General features: G+C 30.4%; 1 protein-coding gene and 2 long non-coding RNA genes across 4 annotated transcripts in view; all 3 read right to left on the minus strand.

Annotated features, from left to right (window-relative positions):
* Positions 1 to 2,982: 2,982 nt before the first annotated feature.
* Positions 2,983 to 4,596, minus strand: LOC113372769. The gene is made up of 6 exons (XR_003366800.1): positions 4,565 to 4,596; positions 4,036 to 4,105; positions 3,639 to 3,708; positions 3,501 to 3,571; positions 3,174 to 3,435; positions 2,983 to 3,111 (listed from the first exon to the last, which is right to left on the minus strand). It is a non-coding gene; the product is annotated as an uncharacterized LOC113372769 (long non-coding RNA).
* Positions 4,597 to 4,752: 156 nt separating this feature from the next.
* Positions 4,753 to 8,044, minus strand: LOC113372767. Of its 2 annotated transcripts, XR_003366795.1 has the most exons (6): positions 7,925 to 8,044; positions 7,159 to 7,165; positions 6,555 to 6,681; positions 6,422 to 6,491; positions 6,288 to 6,357; positions 6,189 to 6,224 (listed from the first exon to the last, which is right to left on the minus strand). It is a non-coding gene; the product is annotated as an uncharacterized LOC113372767 (long non-coding RNA). The 2 variants fall into 2 exon arrangements; XR_003366796.1 differs by lacking the exons at positions 6,189 to 6,224; positions 6,288 to 6,357 and adding an exon at positions 4,753 to 4,769.
* A 6,813-nt stretch (positions 8,045 to 14,857) lies between these two features.
* Positions 14,858 to 16,225, minus strand: part of LOC113372478 (matrix metalloproteinase-2-like) — a 78,508-nt gene continuing 77,140 nt past the window's right edge. The window contains exon 7 of the mRNA XM_026612811.1: positions 14,858 to 15,382. Within this exon, the coding sequence (XP_026468596.1) occupies positions 15,111 to 15,382 (272 nt within the window). The 3' untranslated portion in view covers positions 14,858 to 15,110. The remainder of the gene's footprint in view (positions 15,383 to 16,225) is intronic.

Here is a 16,225-nt window from a genome sequence, read left to right on the forward strand (position 1 = left end):
ACTCACTGCATTTCCCTCACCCCACATCCCCATCATCGCACTCGAGAGGTGCTCCGGGGACTCGCACACCGACCCAACCCTGTGACGCACCCAGCTTTTCAACCGGCGCGACCCAGTGGTGGTCGTCGCGCGGAACCCTCACCCCCCTATAGTCCCCCCTCTCCCTTTTTCGGGAGGGTTGGACCACAGGGTCGCGGGTTCGCGAACCCCACACCCCCCTATAGTCCCCCCTCTCCCCTTTTGGGATGCTGCGGGGCTTATTAGGGGATGTTGCGGATTCTCTCTCGCGCGTATCTCTCCTCTCAATCGAGATCGAGGGGAGCATTGCCTGGGGTCTCAAATTCGAACGGATGTGATTCCGTGCATACCTCGTTCCACAGCGTCAACAGTCACGCTATTTTGCGTTTTGTGTCCGGAGGTATGAATCGAACTCGGTACCTTGTTGACATGAAGCTAGCACGCTAGCAATACGCCAACACAGGCCACACCGAATCTGCTTTTTTTGGGCCTCATGACCTGTTAGTTTATTAAATCCAAATTTTATCTTTGTGCTATCTTACAATAAATAATAAACTCCACGCTTTCCATTTTTTGTCCCGAGGTTCGATTCGAACTCGGCACTCTCTGGGTACGAATCCATCGCTCTACCAATTACGCCAGCACAGGCCACATCGATTTTGCTTTCTTTCGGCCTCATGACTTGTTAGTTTGTTATATCTAAATATTAATTTTGTGTTATTCAACACTAAATAAATACCACAACGTGAACAATATTTTTTTTTGTCCTGAGGTATGATTCGAACTCGGTACCTTTATGGTACGAAGCCATCAATCTATCCATTACGCCAACACAGGCCACACAAAATCAACTTTTTTTTGGCCATATGACCTGTTAGTTTTTTAATCGTATAAAATATACAATATCATCTACTTTGCAACGGTTTATTAACGTGATCGTCGTGGCGTCGCGCGTTAGGAGCTGGGAGTCACTGGAGAGGACGTGGTAGCAGGTTCGAGACGTGGTAGAGGTAAGCAAGGTAAGAATATTAGTTCTTAACGCGCGTAGATAAGCATTAGGTAAGGTTATAAAGTAAGGAGAAGGGTGGTAGCGTAAACGTGTCGCGGGAAATTAATACAATTAATATAGTAATAAAATAATCTAATAAAATAAATTATCTCAATAAAAATGAAGATATCATTGTGCTAAAGAGGAAAAAATAAATAATCTTCATTACCTATGTCCAAAGTTAAGTAAAACAGACCAATATTAAAAGTATATTAATTAAAATGAACTAATTAAAACACTTTGAATAATAGTATATGATTGAAGTGAGTGAAAGGTGTTATCATTTTTGACATGTTTGAAATGAGTGAAAAACCATAGATTAGTCTATTTAAAATGGTCAAAGTCATAACTTCATCAACTTTATTGATCATAATAGAATTAGATTACAAAAATTGTAATATATTTTATGAAATTCATTCAAAATAATAAATCATCGCCGAAAAACGAATTAATGAGTATATTAGTGTTTATGATAACATCAACAAATATATTGATGTTCATAATACCTATACCTATACGGTGCGTTTTTAACATATATCACTGAAAATTGTGTGAAATGAAACACTTCAAATAAAGTTTAGTTAGTTTTATTCAAAACTTCCAATCAATGTATCACAGTATTTAATAATACAATTATATTAATTTATTCTTACAATTGCAGTAATGAAAATGACTAAAATACATTAACATTTGTCTAATTGTATAATATATATATATATATATATATTATTGTTACATACTGTGTTATTATTATTATATATATATACACCTAAGTCTGTTTTTACACGGTAGATTGGTTCCAGAAGAAGCCGTGTAAAAAAAGACATTGATCTTATACAAAAATGGGTGATTTGTTCCTAATCTCTAAAACCTATTAAAATTAGTGAAAAACAAGAATTTTTAAGAACAAGAATTCATATTTATTTTATTAAATCAAATATATAATGCTTATTTTCAATAATAATTAATGATAAAAAAGATATGCACTCTAATCTTAAAAGTAATATAAATTAAAAGTAATATAGCAAGTTCAGGAACTAAAAAAATATGTTGTGAACAAAAAGAATAGGTTATTCAATTTTTAAGGTAAAAAATAAAATAAAATAGAATAAGTGATAATCATAAATACAACAACATAAATTTAATTGCTGTCGTCATCAGTTATTCGCATTCGCTTTGACCAGTAAAAATTGTTTATCTTTAAGCTAGTGTTCGCAAACTATCGATACTATCGATGGTTTCAGACTTTTCACTTTCATAAATACTTTTTTGTGATATGAACATACTTCGCAAAAATTAAATATGACAAAAAAAATTTAAGTACATAAAATTTGAAATCGTGCTAAATGGAATAAAATCGTATAAAAAATTAAAAATATTCAATTTTCAAACCGTGTATTAAATTAAGTGATATTTATAGCTAAGAAAAAAATGCGCCATTTAAAGAAATAATAGAAAGTATAATATTAAACAAGAGAAAACATCGGTTTGACACATTAAATGTTTAAGGCACTCGACTAACATAATGGTTTGGAAAAAAGCAAAGTCTATTGTCAACGCGTTTCTACCGAGTCAAAGCAATGACGCAGAGTTCTACCCGAGTCGAAGCAAAGGTATAAAGAGCTTTACCAAGATGCGGCAAGATGTTTGCAAACACCCAAACAGTGAAGAAAACTGTTCTACACAATTGACTACACTAAAGAGTGCACTCAATAAGTATCCCTATTAATAACACAAGAAATTTTTTAAAATGTAGACATGTTTAAATATTTCTGTAATTTACGTTACAGCATGATGTGATTTAGCCGTGAAGTGGCTCATAATTAAATTAAAACAACAATTAAATTAAATACAATTATTTATTCATTAAATCTTAACATCTAAGCACTTAACTATTTAATATATCATAGTAGGCATCTTCTCTGGTGAAGAGACGGACGGACGGACGGACGGACGGACGGACAGCATAATTAGTAGATCAAATGATTGTTCTCACTCATGAGCAACTTGAGCGTTGAAGAGCACTTGGCTTGAAGTTGTTTACCCTATAACCGAAAACAATGAATAGTAACAAGTCTCATAAAATATACTATAAAGAATAAATTACCTGATTAATCATGGAGCGGTGTCTTCCACATAACCCCATTAAGACCTTCATAGTAAATCTCAACAAGTGGTTTTTATAATAACTGCATAATTAAGTTAGTTAGGTTAGTCATGTTATTGAGTTAATAAGAGTTAAGTTAATCATGCATAATTATAGACAGTCATTGAAAAAAAACTACTTGCGAGCCATTCACATGAATGAGTGTTCAGGAGCTTGGAAGCTCCTGAATTTGAGGCTTCAGTAATAGTTGGATCGAGAAGATCTGCAAAAAAAGAAAGAAACATTATAGGAATGTTCGCATTTATACTAATATGGATGAACACATACCTGGTAAAATGTTTCTGGAAAGATTCTTGGTGAAGGGGTCTGTGTGCAGAGTAGCAGTGGGTTGAAAGGACCTGGAAAAAAAAAAAAATGTTATTTTTTATTGTTCACATTTATACTGATTATGGATAAATCACATACTTGGTAAAATGTTTCAGGAAGGATTCCTGGTGAAGGAGTCAAAGTGCAGAGCCAAAGTAGTTGAAAGGACCTGAAAAAAAAAACATGTTATTTATTGTTCACATCATATGATTATGGATTAAAACGTACTTTTTAAATTATTTTCAGAGCGATTCCTGGTGAAGGGGTCAGTGTGCAGAACAGCAGTAGTTGAAAGGACCTGGAAAAAAATAAACATGTTATTTATTGTTCACATTTATACTGATTAGGGATGAAAACGTACTTTTTAAATTATTTTCAGAGCGATTCCTGGTGAAGGGGTCAGTGTGCAGAACAGCAGTAGTTGAAAGGACCTGAAAAAAAAAATAAACATGTTATTTATTGTTCACATTCATATTGATTATGGATAAAAACGTACTTTTTAAATTATTTTCAGAGCGATTCCTGGTGAAGGGGTCAGTGTGCAGAACAGCAATGGTTGAAAGGACCTGGAAAAAAGTAAACATGTTATTTATTGTTCATTTATATGATTATGGATAAAAACGTACTTTTTAAATTATTTTCAGAGCGATTCCTGGTGAAGGGGTCAGTGTGCAGAGCAGCAATGGTTGAAAGGACCTGGAAAAAAATAAACATGTTATTTATTGTTCACATTTATACTGATTAGGGATGAAAACGTACTTTTTAAATTATTTTCAGAGCGATTCCTGGTGAAGGGGTCAGTGTGCAGAGCAGCAATGGTTGAAAGGACCTGGAAAAAAATAAACATGTTATTTATTGTTCACATTCATATTGATTATGGATAAAAACGTACTTTTTAAATTATTTTCAGAGCGATTCCTGGTGAAGGGGTCAGTGTGCAGAACAGCAGTAGTTGAAAGGACCTGGAAAAAAATAAACATGTTATTTATTGTTCACATTTATACTGATTAGGGATGAAAACGTACTTTTTAAATTATTTTCAGAGCGATTCCTGGTGAAGGGGTCAGTGTGCAGAACAGCAGTAGTTGAAAGGACCTGAAAAAAAAAATAAACATGTTATTTATTGTTCACATTCATATTGATTATGGATAAAAACGTACTTTTTAAATTATTTTCAGAGCGATTCCTGGTGAAGGGGTCAGTGTGCAGAACAGCAATGGTTGAAAGGACCTGGAAAAAAGTAAACATGTTATTTATTGTTCACATTTATATTGATTATGGATAAAAACGTACTTTTAAATTATTTTCAGAGCGATTCCTGGTGAAGGGGTCAGTGTGCAGAGCAGCAATGGTTGAAAGGACCTGGAAAAAAATAAACATGTTATTTATTGTTCACATTTATACTGATTAGGGATGAAAACGTACTTTTTAAATTATTTTCAGAGCGATTCCTGGTGAAGGGGTCAGTGTGCAGAACAGCAGTAGTTGAAAGGACCTGAAAAAAAAATAAACATGTTATTTATTGTTCACACTTCATATTGATTATGGATAAAAACGTACTTTTTAAATTATTTTCAGAGCGATTCCTGGTGAAGGGGTCAGTGTGCAGAACAGCAATGTTGAAAGGACCTGGAAAAAAATAAACATGTTATTTATTGTTTACATTTATACTGATTATGGATAAAAACGTACTTTTAATTATTTTCAGAGCGATTCCTGGTGAAGGGGTCAGTGTGCAGAACAGCAGTAGTTGAAGACCTGGAAAAAATAACATGTTATTTATTGTTCACATTTATACTGATTATGGATAAAAACGTACTTTTTAAATTATTTTCAGAGCGATTCCTGGTGAAGGGTCAGTGTACAGAGCAGCAGTAGTTGAAAGGACCTGAAAAAAATAAACATGTTATTTATTGTTTACATTTATACTCTGATTATGGATAACAGCGTACTTTTTAAATTATTTTCAGAGCGATTCCTGGTGAAGGGGTCAGTGTACAGAGCAGCAGTATTTGAAAGGACCTAGAAAAAAATAAACATGTTATTTATTGTTTACATTTATACTGATTATGGATAAAAACGTACTTTTTAATTATTTTCAGAGCGATTCCTGGTGAAGGGTCAGTGTGCAGAGCAGCAGTAGTTGAAAGGACCTGGAAAAAAATAAACATGTTATTTATTGTTCACATTTATATTGATTATGGATAAAACGTACTTTTTAAATTATTTTTCAGAGCGATTCCTGGTGAAGGGGTCAGTGTGCAGAACAGCAGTAGTTGAAAGGACCTGGAAAAAAAATAAACATGTTATTTATTGTTCACATATATTGATTATGGATAAAAACGTACTTTTAAATTATTTTCAGAGCGATTCCTGGTGAAGGGGTCAGTGTGCAGAACAGCAGTAGTTGAAAGGACCTGAAAAAAAAAATAAACATGTTATTTATTGTTCACATTTATATTGATTATGGATAAAAACGTACTTTTTAAATTATTTTCAGAGCGATTCCTGGTGAAGGGGTCAGTGTGCAGAACAGCAGTAGTTGAAAGGACCTGGAAAAAAATAAACATGTTATTTATTGTTTACATTTATACTGATTATGGATAAAAACGTACTTTTTAAATTATTTTCAGAGCGATTCCTGGTGAAGGGGTCAGTGTGCAGAACAGCAGTAGTTGAAAGGACCTGGAAAAAAATAAACATGTTATTTATTGTTCACATTTATATTGATTATGGATAAAAACGTACTTTTTAAATTATTTTCAGAGCGATTCCTGGTGAAGGGGTCAGTGTACAGAGCAGCAGTATTTGAAAGGACCTGAAAAAAAAATAAACATGTTATTTATTGTTTACATTTATACTGATTATGGATAACAGCGTACTTTTTAAATTATTTTCAGAGCGATTCCTGGTGAAGGGGTCAGTGTACAGAGCAGCAATGGTTGAAAGGACCTGGAAAAAAATAAACATGTTATTTATTGTTTACATTTATACTGATTATGGATAAAAACGTACTTTTTAAATTATTTTCAGAGCGTTTCCCGGTGAAGTGAGTCAGTGTTGAATTTTCACTCGATACTTGGCCATTCGATACTCAACAATTTGCTTGATATGGTATCTTGTGGCCTCCATGTGATTTCATCTTGATGACCAGAAATAGAATGTAGAAATTTACTAGCAGTTTAAGAATTGCACTTGGTTTTTATGAAATGCATTAACATGAATTGAAAACAGTGAAAATTAAAATTTAATGTAATATGTCAAATCCACATTGCATAATCTCAAATGATTCAAATGACCACATTATTTTTCAATAATTGAATAGATTAGTGTATTAGTATTTGTTATTATTAATAATAAAACTACTGATGCTACCTAACTAATAAATTAACCCACATGCAAGACATATCGTGATCATTCGAATCATGAAATTCAATGCCTTAATGATTTTGTAAATTTCTAAAAGTTATAGTGACAACTATAATATTGATCAATTAATATCTTGAACAAAATCACCGCTTAATAAATCTATTCGTGCCAAATGCAATTCCAATAAATACCACATTCAGAGCGTCACAGTAACAATTTTCGTATAAAAACGCAGCAAACGCAAACCTACCCGGCACCTGCAAAATACACAAATTATTATTGAATTTAGTTGATTATACATACATTATTAAATGTCATTGTTGATGCGTCACCAAAGCTGTCTTCGTGTGCAATGCAGCGCTCCAGCACAGAATAGTCTTCGTTTGCATCTTTATATTCATTCAAATTGTAACTATTCTTTGTCAATTTGTAACTTTTTTTCAAGTAAAAGAAATAAAATTATGCATTTAAAACAAAAATGGCTTTCATGGAAAAGTAATTTTGCTTTAAAATTCTTGATGACATGATGATTGTGGTCCAATTTACACAATACTTCTGATCTATAAATTGAAGTGAATTAGCAGATGATAAAGATGTAAATAAGACTTCAAATTAAACGATCCGTATAAATGTACTCACAATAATTCTCATAATGAATTAACAGTCATTATTTTTTACTTTCACAACTTTTTACTATTACTTTTGATTATTTCTTCTGCACAATGACCGCCAGCCATTCAATTGTGAAGTCTTGCTCAGTCAACAAAATAATATGTAGTTTTATTTAACAGTGTTCACCAAATGATGCAAAATAAAATGATTAGATAAAATATATCCGGCGTACGTCTTAGACAGTAGTACGACTTGAGCAAAAACTATATAAATCGAGCACACGTTTTCCAAAAAAAAAACAGAAATGAGTAAAGGTCTCGATTAAATCTAAAACATCTTAAAACACGAAATGAAATCCGAGCGAATCCGCAAAGAGAAATATAATCAGCACAAGTGCAACGTACCAGGTGACGCTCGCAGGTCGCATGTTTTCCACAGGCAGCGAAGGGTCAGGCCCGTTCGTCCGTGTTCGACGACGTCCCGTTGTCTTCTTCCAGCAATCGCCACGATGGAAATGAACTCTCACTCGCAATGACAACTGCCTCTCCCAACTCCTAGAGTCGCAAAGCATAGATGTGCAAAAGACCTGTAGACGTGCGACTGCAAAGCGTGCACGTTCGCTCGGTCGAAGATGGCGTTTCAGAAACTCGAACGCCTCTTCTGTTTTGAAATCGAAACGACGTTTATTTGAATCTTCAATTTTAACATTAAGGGTTTTATAAATTAAATAACGATATTACATTCTTTTAGTAAATTCTCTAAAAATTTACACTGCAATGAATTAGTCGTTGGTTATTGAAATAAATAAATTTGGTGTAGAATAAATTTTATTTTCTTCCACTAACCTGTGTTCTACAGTACACTTGTTTGCATTTCCTTTCTCAGGTATAAAATTTGTTAAATACTTTTACATTTTTAAATATACAGACAAAGGGTATGGGCGCATTGCCATATAGAATCGGCCCCACCCTGGTATTTAAATAATTTATACGCCATTTTATAGGTCTAAATGATAAAAACCGATATACCAATTTTCAACTTTGTATCTCATCTTATGGCCGAGATATCATTGAAAATATGTGAAAGTGGCCCCTTTTTTCAAACTCACTTTTTGACGTAACCATAAAAGATATCGAAAAAAAAATTTACGTGGTTCTATTCATATTGGCTTAGGCCACATAATGTAGAACAATCGATGCCAAATAATTAATTATTATTAGCTGAAAAAGATAAAATAATTTTTCAATTGATGTTTTCCGGTAGTGCGTTTAGTTGGACCACCTTCTAATTAGCGTTATTCGAAAGATTATTGCTTTATCTTTTAGTACTGAAAATATTGTTCAAATCAATTTGGTGAAACACATTGGAAAATTGAAAAAACCGGAGCCAGTACACCCGCGCGTAACCCTAATAGTACCCTGCAATCGCATAGAGTTCGTTCGAACGCAAAGCAGTGCGCGAAGCGCCCGAAACGGTTCCTAAGAAATTCTGAATGTGACAATATTTATTATATAGTTATATGTATTCATATGAAATAATAATATAATGAAACATTGTAATTTCAACAAACCCAAGAAACCTTTTTTTTTTAATGATAATTGTAACATTGCGATTATAAAGCCCTTATTGTGGCCTATCTTTATCAGTACTACTCAATACTACAATACAAAAAGAAATATGACAAATGGTAATCCGAAATTCTTTGCTTTTGGTTATTTAAAATTCTTCAAAAATTATTTGCCATTTGATGTGGAAACTTTCTATATAGTACTTCAGGAATTTACAAAAATTATTACTGAAAGTATTCTAATAATCATTATTATTATTATTATTATTATTATTTCAAAGAGTGTAGGAATATAATTAGAATTGATGTCCAATCACGGCATATAAATAGGAAAAAATATAATGTTTATATTGAATATACTCCGCTTTGCACTAACTATCGAAGTATTTTAAGGTATTGCTGTAGTTGTCCCAATGGATTGAGGACTGTTGGTTGCTGTTCACATATTGCAGCTATCATGTATTATATGTCATTTGCGAGGTATTTATCACGTATTATACGTCCATCAGAAATACTATCGAAAATTTTTATAATAGAGGAAACTTCGGTTGCTATTAACCATGACAGTGATGACGATTAAAATAACAAAATATAATTTTAATTGATTTATTATTTATTAATTTAGCATACCGAAGTATTTGTGTAAATCATATGATACACTTGTAAATTTTAAAAGAACACCAATAAATTTTTAACTCCCCGTAGGGTAAGTTATTGTAATGGGCCGAAAATCGGAATTGAAAATTTTTACATTTCTTGACGTTTCGAAGGTTTCTGAACGTTTTGGCATACCTCAGAAAAAATGGATATGTGTGTGTGTGTATGTGTGTGTGTGTATGTATGTATGGATACAAATTTCCAGTCACGTTTTCGGGCGCACGGATCAACCGATTTGAATGGTTCAAAAAACATTCGATACCTATCGATCGGGAAAAGAGCTAATTAGTTTTTGGCAAAGGCAGGTCCAGCCGTTTCCGGGATACGGAGCAAAGAGTGCAGAAAATAGAAATCGACTTTTTGAGAGAACGGAGTATCCGATTTGAATGATCTAAAAAACATTCAATTAGTAATGATTGGGAGAAGTGTTTATTAGTTTTTGGCAAAGGTAGGTCCAGCCATTTCGAAGATACGGAGCTAAATATGTAAAAAATTGCAGTTTTTGAGAGAACTAAGCGTTCGATTTGAATGATTCAAAGAACTTTCTGCTTGTCTTAACAAAATAATTGATTTTGGAAAAAAAATTTTTGTTTCATTTTTTTTTTTTTTAATTTTTTGTATATCGAAAATAATTCAGATTTTATTTTTAATTCTGACTATAGTTCTAATATACTTTAAACAAATAATTTCAACTTTGCAATTCAGTTTATAAAATACTTATAAATATTAGACAATGTCTCAATATTTATAATAATTTATTTGAAAACATTCAGTATTCCTCGAACATTTCGTTACGGTACGGGAAGTTCCAGCAATTTGCCTTAAGGCACGATGCCACCCACCCCACTAGTTATTTCTAATATTATAATTAAAATACTTTTATTACTTTAATTAAATTACTCACAGTGATAAATAAAAGAAATTGTATTTCAGAATTCAAAGTTCAGAATTTCTTAGGAACCGTTTCGGGCGCTTCGCGCACTGCTTTGCGTTCGAACGAACTCTATGCGATTGCAGGGTACTATTAGGGTTACGCGCGGGTGTACTGGCTCCGGTTTTTTCAATTTTCCAATGTGTTCCACCAAATTGATTTGAACAATATTTTCAGTACTAAAAGATAAAGCAATAATCTTTCGAATAACGCTAATTAGAAGGTGGTCCAACTAAACGCACTACCGGAAAACATCAATCAAAAAATTATTTTATCTTTTTCAGCTAATAATAATTAATTATTTGGCATCGATTGTTCTACATTATGTGGCCTAAGCCAATATGAATAGAACCACGTAAATTTTTTTTCGATATCTTTTATGGTTACGTCAAAAAGTGAGTTTGAAAAAAGGGGCCACTTTCACATATTTTCAATGATATCTCGGCCATAAGATGAGATGCAAAGTTGAAAATTGGTATATCGGTTTTTATCATTTAGACCTATAAAATGGCGTATAAATTATTTAAATACCAGGGTGGGGCCGATTCTATATGGCAATGCGCCCATACCCTTTTTACTGTTTTATTTATATATCACTCATATACATGAATAATTTTGAAATTTATTAACAAAAGCAATTTTCTAATAAAATCATAATAGTTTAGTTGAATTGCTTTTAAATTCTGATAAAAAATTTAGTTCTACATTCCTGCAACACGTGAAGCCATTAAATATTATATAAATACAAACATACAATTTTTTCAAGTTTTAACTTATTAGTTTACAATAAAATTACTAATGATGATACAAACTAGCCACAAAACATTTGTAAACTAACAAAGTTAGCGCAAAAGAGTCTTACTGTGTACTTATTGAGAGTAGAATTGGTGAAATATTTTGAAATATAAAAAAATCAAACCAAGGTCAAAAGAAAAATATAAATTAATTCAAAAAATGTTTAATATTACATTTTTCTTTAAATTTCGTTTATTTTAAATGATCAAAATTAAATGACATTCTGTGAGAAAACACAAAAAAGCAATTTCAACTATCTAGTGAAAACAAACCACTCCTTTGCAAAGTTGAAAAACAATTAAATGAATAACATATAATAAATACTACTTTTTACATTTTATGATTATTTTAATTGATCATCACAATTTTTACAAGAGTATTTCAATAATTAATTATTTTATAACTACTTTAAACTAATTTTATAAAAAAATTAGTACAGTAATTTATGTGATTACATATTGATTTGATCAGTTAGTATAAGTTTTACAATGAAACAAAACTTTAAACAAAATTTTCATTTATCAAACAAGTTTCAAATCTAAATTTACTGCGATCATAATATAATAAACTACACAATTCAAAATTATGTATACGATTGTTAATTATAAAAATATTCTTCAAACAGCTTAAATGGTGTTCATAATAAAATAAAACCAATTTTCAAAATATAGATAATTTAAAAATTTATTTTTAGAAATGAGAAAATACCATACTAGATATATGTCGAAATATACACACATACACATCACAAACATTATAAAGTTATTGGTATATATAAGTTACCAGAGCAACTGGGAACGTGCAGGAAAAATTATAGCTTCACTAAAGGTTGAATACATTCAAACGTTGTTAATATTACTTATATTTTTATTACTATTTATTCCTCCAGGCCAAGAATCCTGCCTACCATCTAGATTTCGACACCAGGATTTACATTTCCCTCATGATCCAGCCAAGGCAGCGCTTCAACGCGATTGCCAAAATGTTCTACGACTCGGATATCATGTCTATAAATTTTACAAATAGAATAAATAAAAATAACAGTGGGTCGCCAATGTTACAAGGAAACACATCACAGAATTGGTCAACCACGGTAGGTGGTGAATTTTTAATAAAATTGATTTTTATTTGATCATATATTGACAAATTTATTTTGCTCCAGCGGATGTTTATGGTGCTGTTGAACGTCATATACCTGACGTCATACAGTTGTTCTTTTACTCCTACATAAAAAATATGAAAGTAATCCATAATAATAACAATATCGTTTGCAATCAAACATTTTCATAAATTCAAAACATAATACAAAATGTTTATTTCAAAATGTATTACAATTAAATATCACAGTATATATTGGTTAAATACATGATATATATTGGATTGTTATGATGTAAATTTACCATAAAATGCATACATATTCTGAATGATACTATATTAGACTTTGATAATATATTCTTATGCCAAATTTTTTTATAGTGAATGTAGAAAATATATCTTTAAACCCACATTCATTATTTATCATGTTTATATCAGGTTATTATATTCATATTTATTTTGAGAAATACATGTTTTTGATTATTAGAAATTTTATGTATAATTATATAAATAATTATTTTTGTAGAAAGAAATTGATTTTATTATGTTACGATAGATAAACGTCAGAAATTTAAAAATTAGTTCAAAATATTCATATATTCAAATTTAATTGTTCTTTTTTCTTTGTGCACTTTGCGAATGCCTTCAATATTGTATTTGATGATCAAAAAATATATAGCCAAACACTATATTGAATAGGCAGTTTATATGTAATAGGCACTATGTTACAATATCATGTGCATTTTATCACTAGCATATATATACATCAGACAAATACAACTTTTAAAAATATTCCAAATTTTTTAGTCATAATGCGGTCACATCTCTAAGCGCATATTGGCTTCATTCTTAAAAATAACATAAAAAATTAATTAAAATATATGTACTGTATATCTTCATTATTTCTTAAGAATAAAAATGTTAAAATTTTCACATTATAAAAAGAGAATTTTCAATAATAGAAAGTTAGCAAAATATTTGTTATAAAATTCCAATGCATCGCATAATTTATAAAAATATAGTTTTTAAAAAAATACTACCTCTTACATTATAGTGTTAATTACAAATATAATGTTCTGATGTCTCTTATTTACCGAATGATCATAATATATAAAATATCTAACTTAAGAAAAAACTTATAATTAGATCTAATTACAAAAGAAATAATTCCGACAATATTGAATGTGAACTAATCATAACATATTAAAAAAACTATAAATGTATTTCTTATAATGTAGCTAAAAATGCATACGAGGTTTCAATTTAATATTTTATTTTCGCTAATTTGTCAATTAAAAATAGTCAAAATAATATTTTATTTTTCTTCATTTAATATATGAATATTAAATAATTTTAATAACCAAATATTATAATTAATAACTAAACAATTACATTTCAGTAATTGCTGCATATTGCAATATATTGAAATAATCAAAATGTGATGACTAAAGCCAAATTACCAATAAATTTCATGATTTCACAAAGTTTACAAATAATCATATACATAATTGCAATAAATTTCATATCTAATTAGCCAATAATAAAATTCCCAAACATTTCTGGAATGACTTATTTGTCAAATTTTGAATTCATATTAATAATTAACATTAATTAATCATAAAATTATTTTACTACATAATTGCCATTCTAATAAAATAAAATAAATATTAATTATAAATTTATAATTGCAAAATTTATCATATTGTGAATATTACACAGATATGTTTATATAATAAATGCTTCTATTAGTGAAGGAAATCCCTTATTAATTATTTGATGTTTTATTATTTTTAATGAAAATAAATTACTAATCCTTGATTGAAATGTCTTATATTATTTTTCTTAAGATTATTTCATCACCAAACCAACCTGAAATCTTAATAAAGATATAATATTACTTAAACACTGTCAACTTGTTATATAGTGGCAGATATGTAATTGATATTATTCAAGAACAAACTAATATCTTCAAAAATTTTAAATTTTAAATCAGTTCATTACAAAGCTATTAATTCAAATAACTATAAAAGCACAGTTGAGCAAGTCTTGACATTTAAATCTGAACACTTGATGGATTTTAAATTCTTTTGCATCATCAATAATTTCAAAAATTATTATTCGAATTATCTTGTATATTATATTTAATAAATACTTAAACTCGATGAATAATGTTTCATCCGCAGAAACCAAAAATTACTCACGAGTTTTAACTATTCAAAAATTGATAGTTATCGCTAAAATATTTTTTTTAAACGACCAATCACAAAAGGTTCTTTTTAAATTTTTGGGTTATAATTTTTTGACTGCAATATTGGATCAATTTTGATACGGAATCAATGTTGGTACGGCACAAGAAACGCATCTACTTAGAGTATCGTACAAGTTACTTCATCCAAATGAACAACGCACTAATTTTACCAAACATGAATAAGATTTTCACAAACTGTTCGAAATATATAAACTTATAATTATCCACTTAAAAACTATTCACATTAGTGTACCTCAAACTGAAAGATTATACCAAAACTTCACTCAATCCTGGCAATCAGCGTATTCGTATAATTAGTAAAGCAGTCGGCAGTATCATTAAGATTATTCGATATGCAATATCTGATCGTAGAGAGTGCCCTGATGATGTCCATTCATCAGAATCAGCGCTGGTGTACCTCAGGCGTTTCTCTGCAGATGAATCGACGCCTAAAGTTCGAGGACAACCCATCCAAAACGGGGCTGACAGTTTCTGGTGCCTGTGTTTTACTCGCATTTGTAAGTCGTTGAACTCCCAAAAACCTTTGCCTTTGAAGAAATATGTCCTTCCTGGGAAATAAATACATATATACATTTTTTTTAAACCGGTGTTTTTGTACCTTATTTATTTATTTATTTATTTATTTATTCATAAGCAAGCCATAATCAATAATAATAGATATTATTTCAGGCTCTTGTCAAGCTGATTCATTGTTAATATTAAAATGATAGTAATTTTATAATAATCATAGTAGCTGCACAAATTTCGCTTCTGAAAAAAAGAGCTGAAAAAAAGCATTCGAACATTAAATACTATGTTCATCATATTAAAGTCTGTTTGACCACCAGTCAAGCTCAAAATTCTTGCACAAGGTTGAAAGTTATATTGATTTAAAACCGTAAAAATGTTAAATTAATAAAATAGCAATAAAAAAAATTAAAAAAATTAAAAAAATATGGTTGTACAGGCGATCAAATGGTCAGACTACATAGATAAAGGGTAAGGATTATGCAAGAAAATAGTTATTGAAATCAAATTGAGAAAATTCAGTAATGTCATAAAAAGCTAATTCTTTAAAAAGTTTAACTAGGGAAGCGTGAAATTTTTTGCTGTCTTAGTTTCGGATGTTGAGTGGAAGTTTATTCATAAGCTGAATACCTAGACCGTCGATCGTATTGAAAGAGCTGCTTAATTTATATGTGCGCGCCTTAATAAGTTTGTGTCTAGTGTTGTAGTTTGAGGAGGACGAAGCCATATCAAAAAGTTTCGAATTGTTTTTGATGAAAGATAATGTTACCAGCAGAAAAATGCATGGGACAGTTAGAATATTGTGTTTTTTAAATATGGGTCTGCAGGAAGGAAAAAAATATTCGAATAGCTCTTTTCTGAAGCTTAAGTATTTTAATTAGTTC

This window comes from Ctenocephalides felis, unplaced genomic scaffold, assembly GCF_003426905.1.
Source record: "Ctenocephalides felis isolate EL2017-DRISC unplaced genomic scaffold, ASM342690v1 CF-g0.4_SCAFFOLD_01604, whole genome shotgun sequence".
NCBI classification, from domain to species: Eukaryota; Metazoa; Arthropoda; class Insecta; order Siphonaptera; family Pulicidae; genus Ctenocephalides; species Ctenocephalides felis.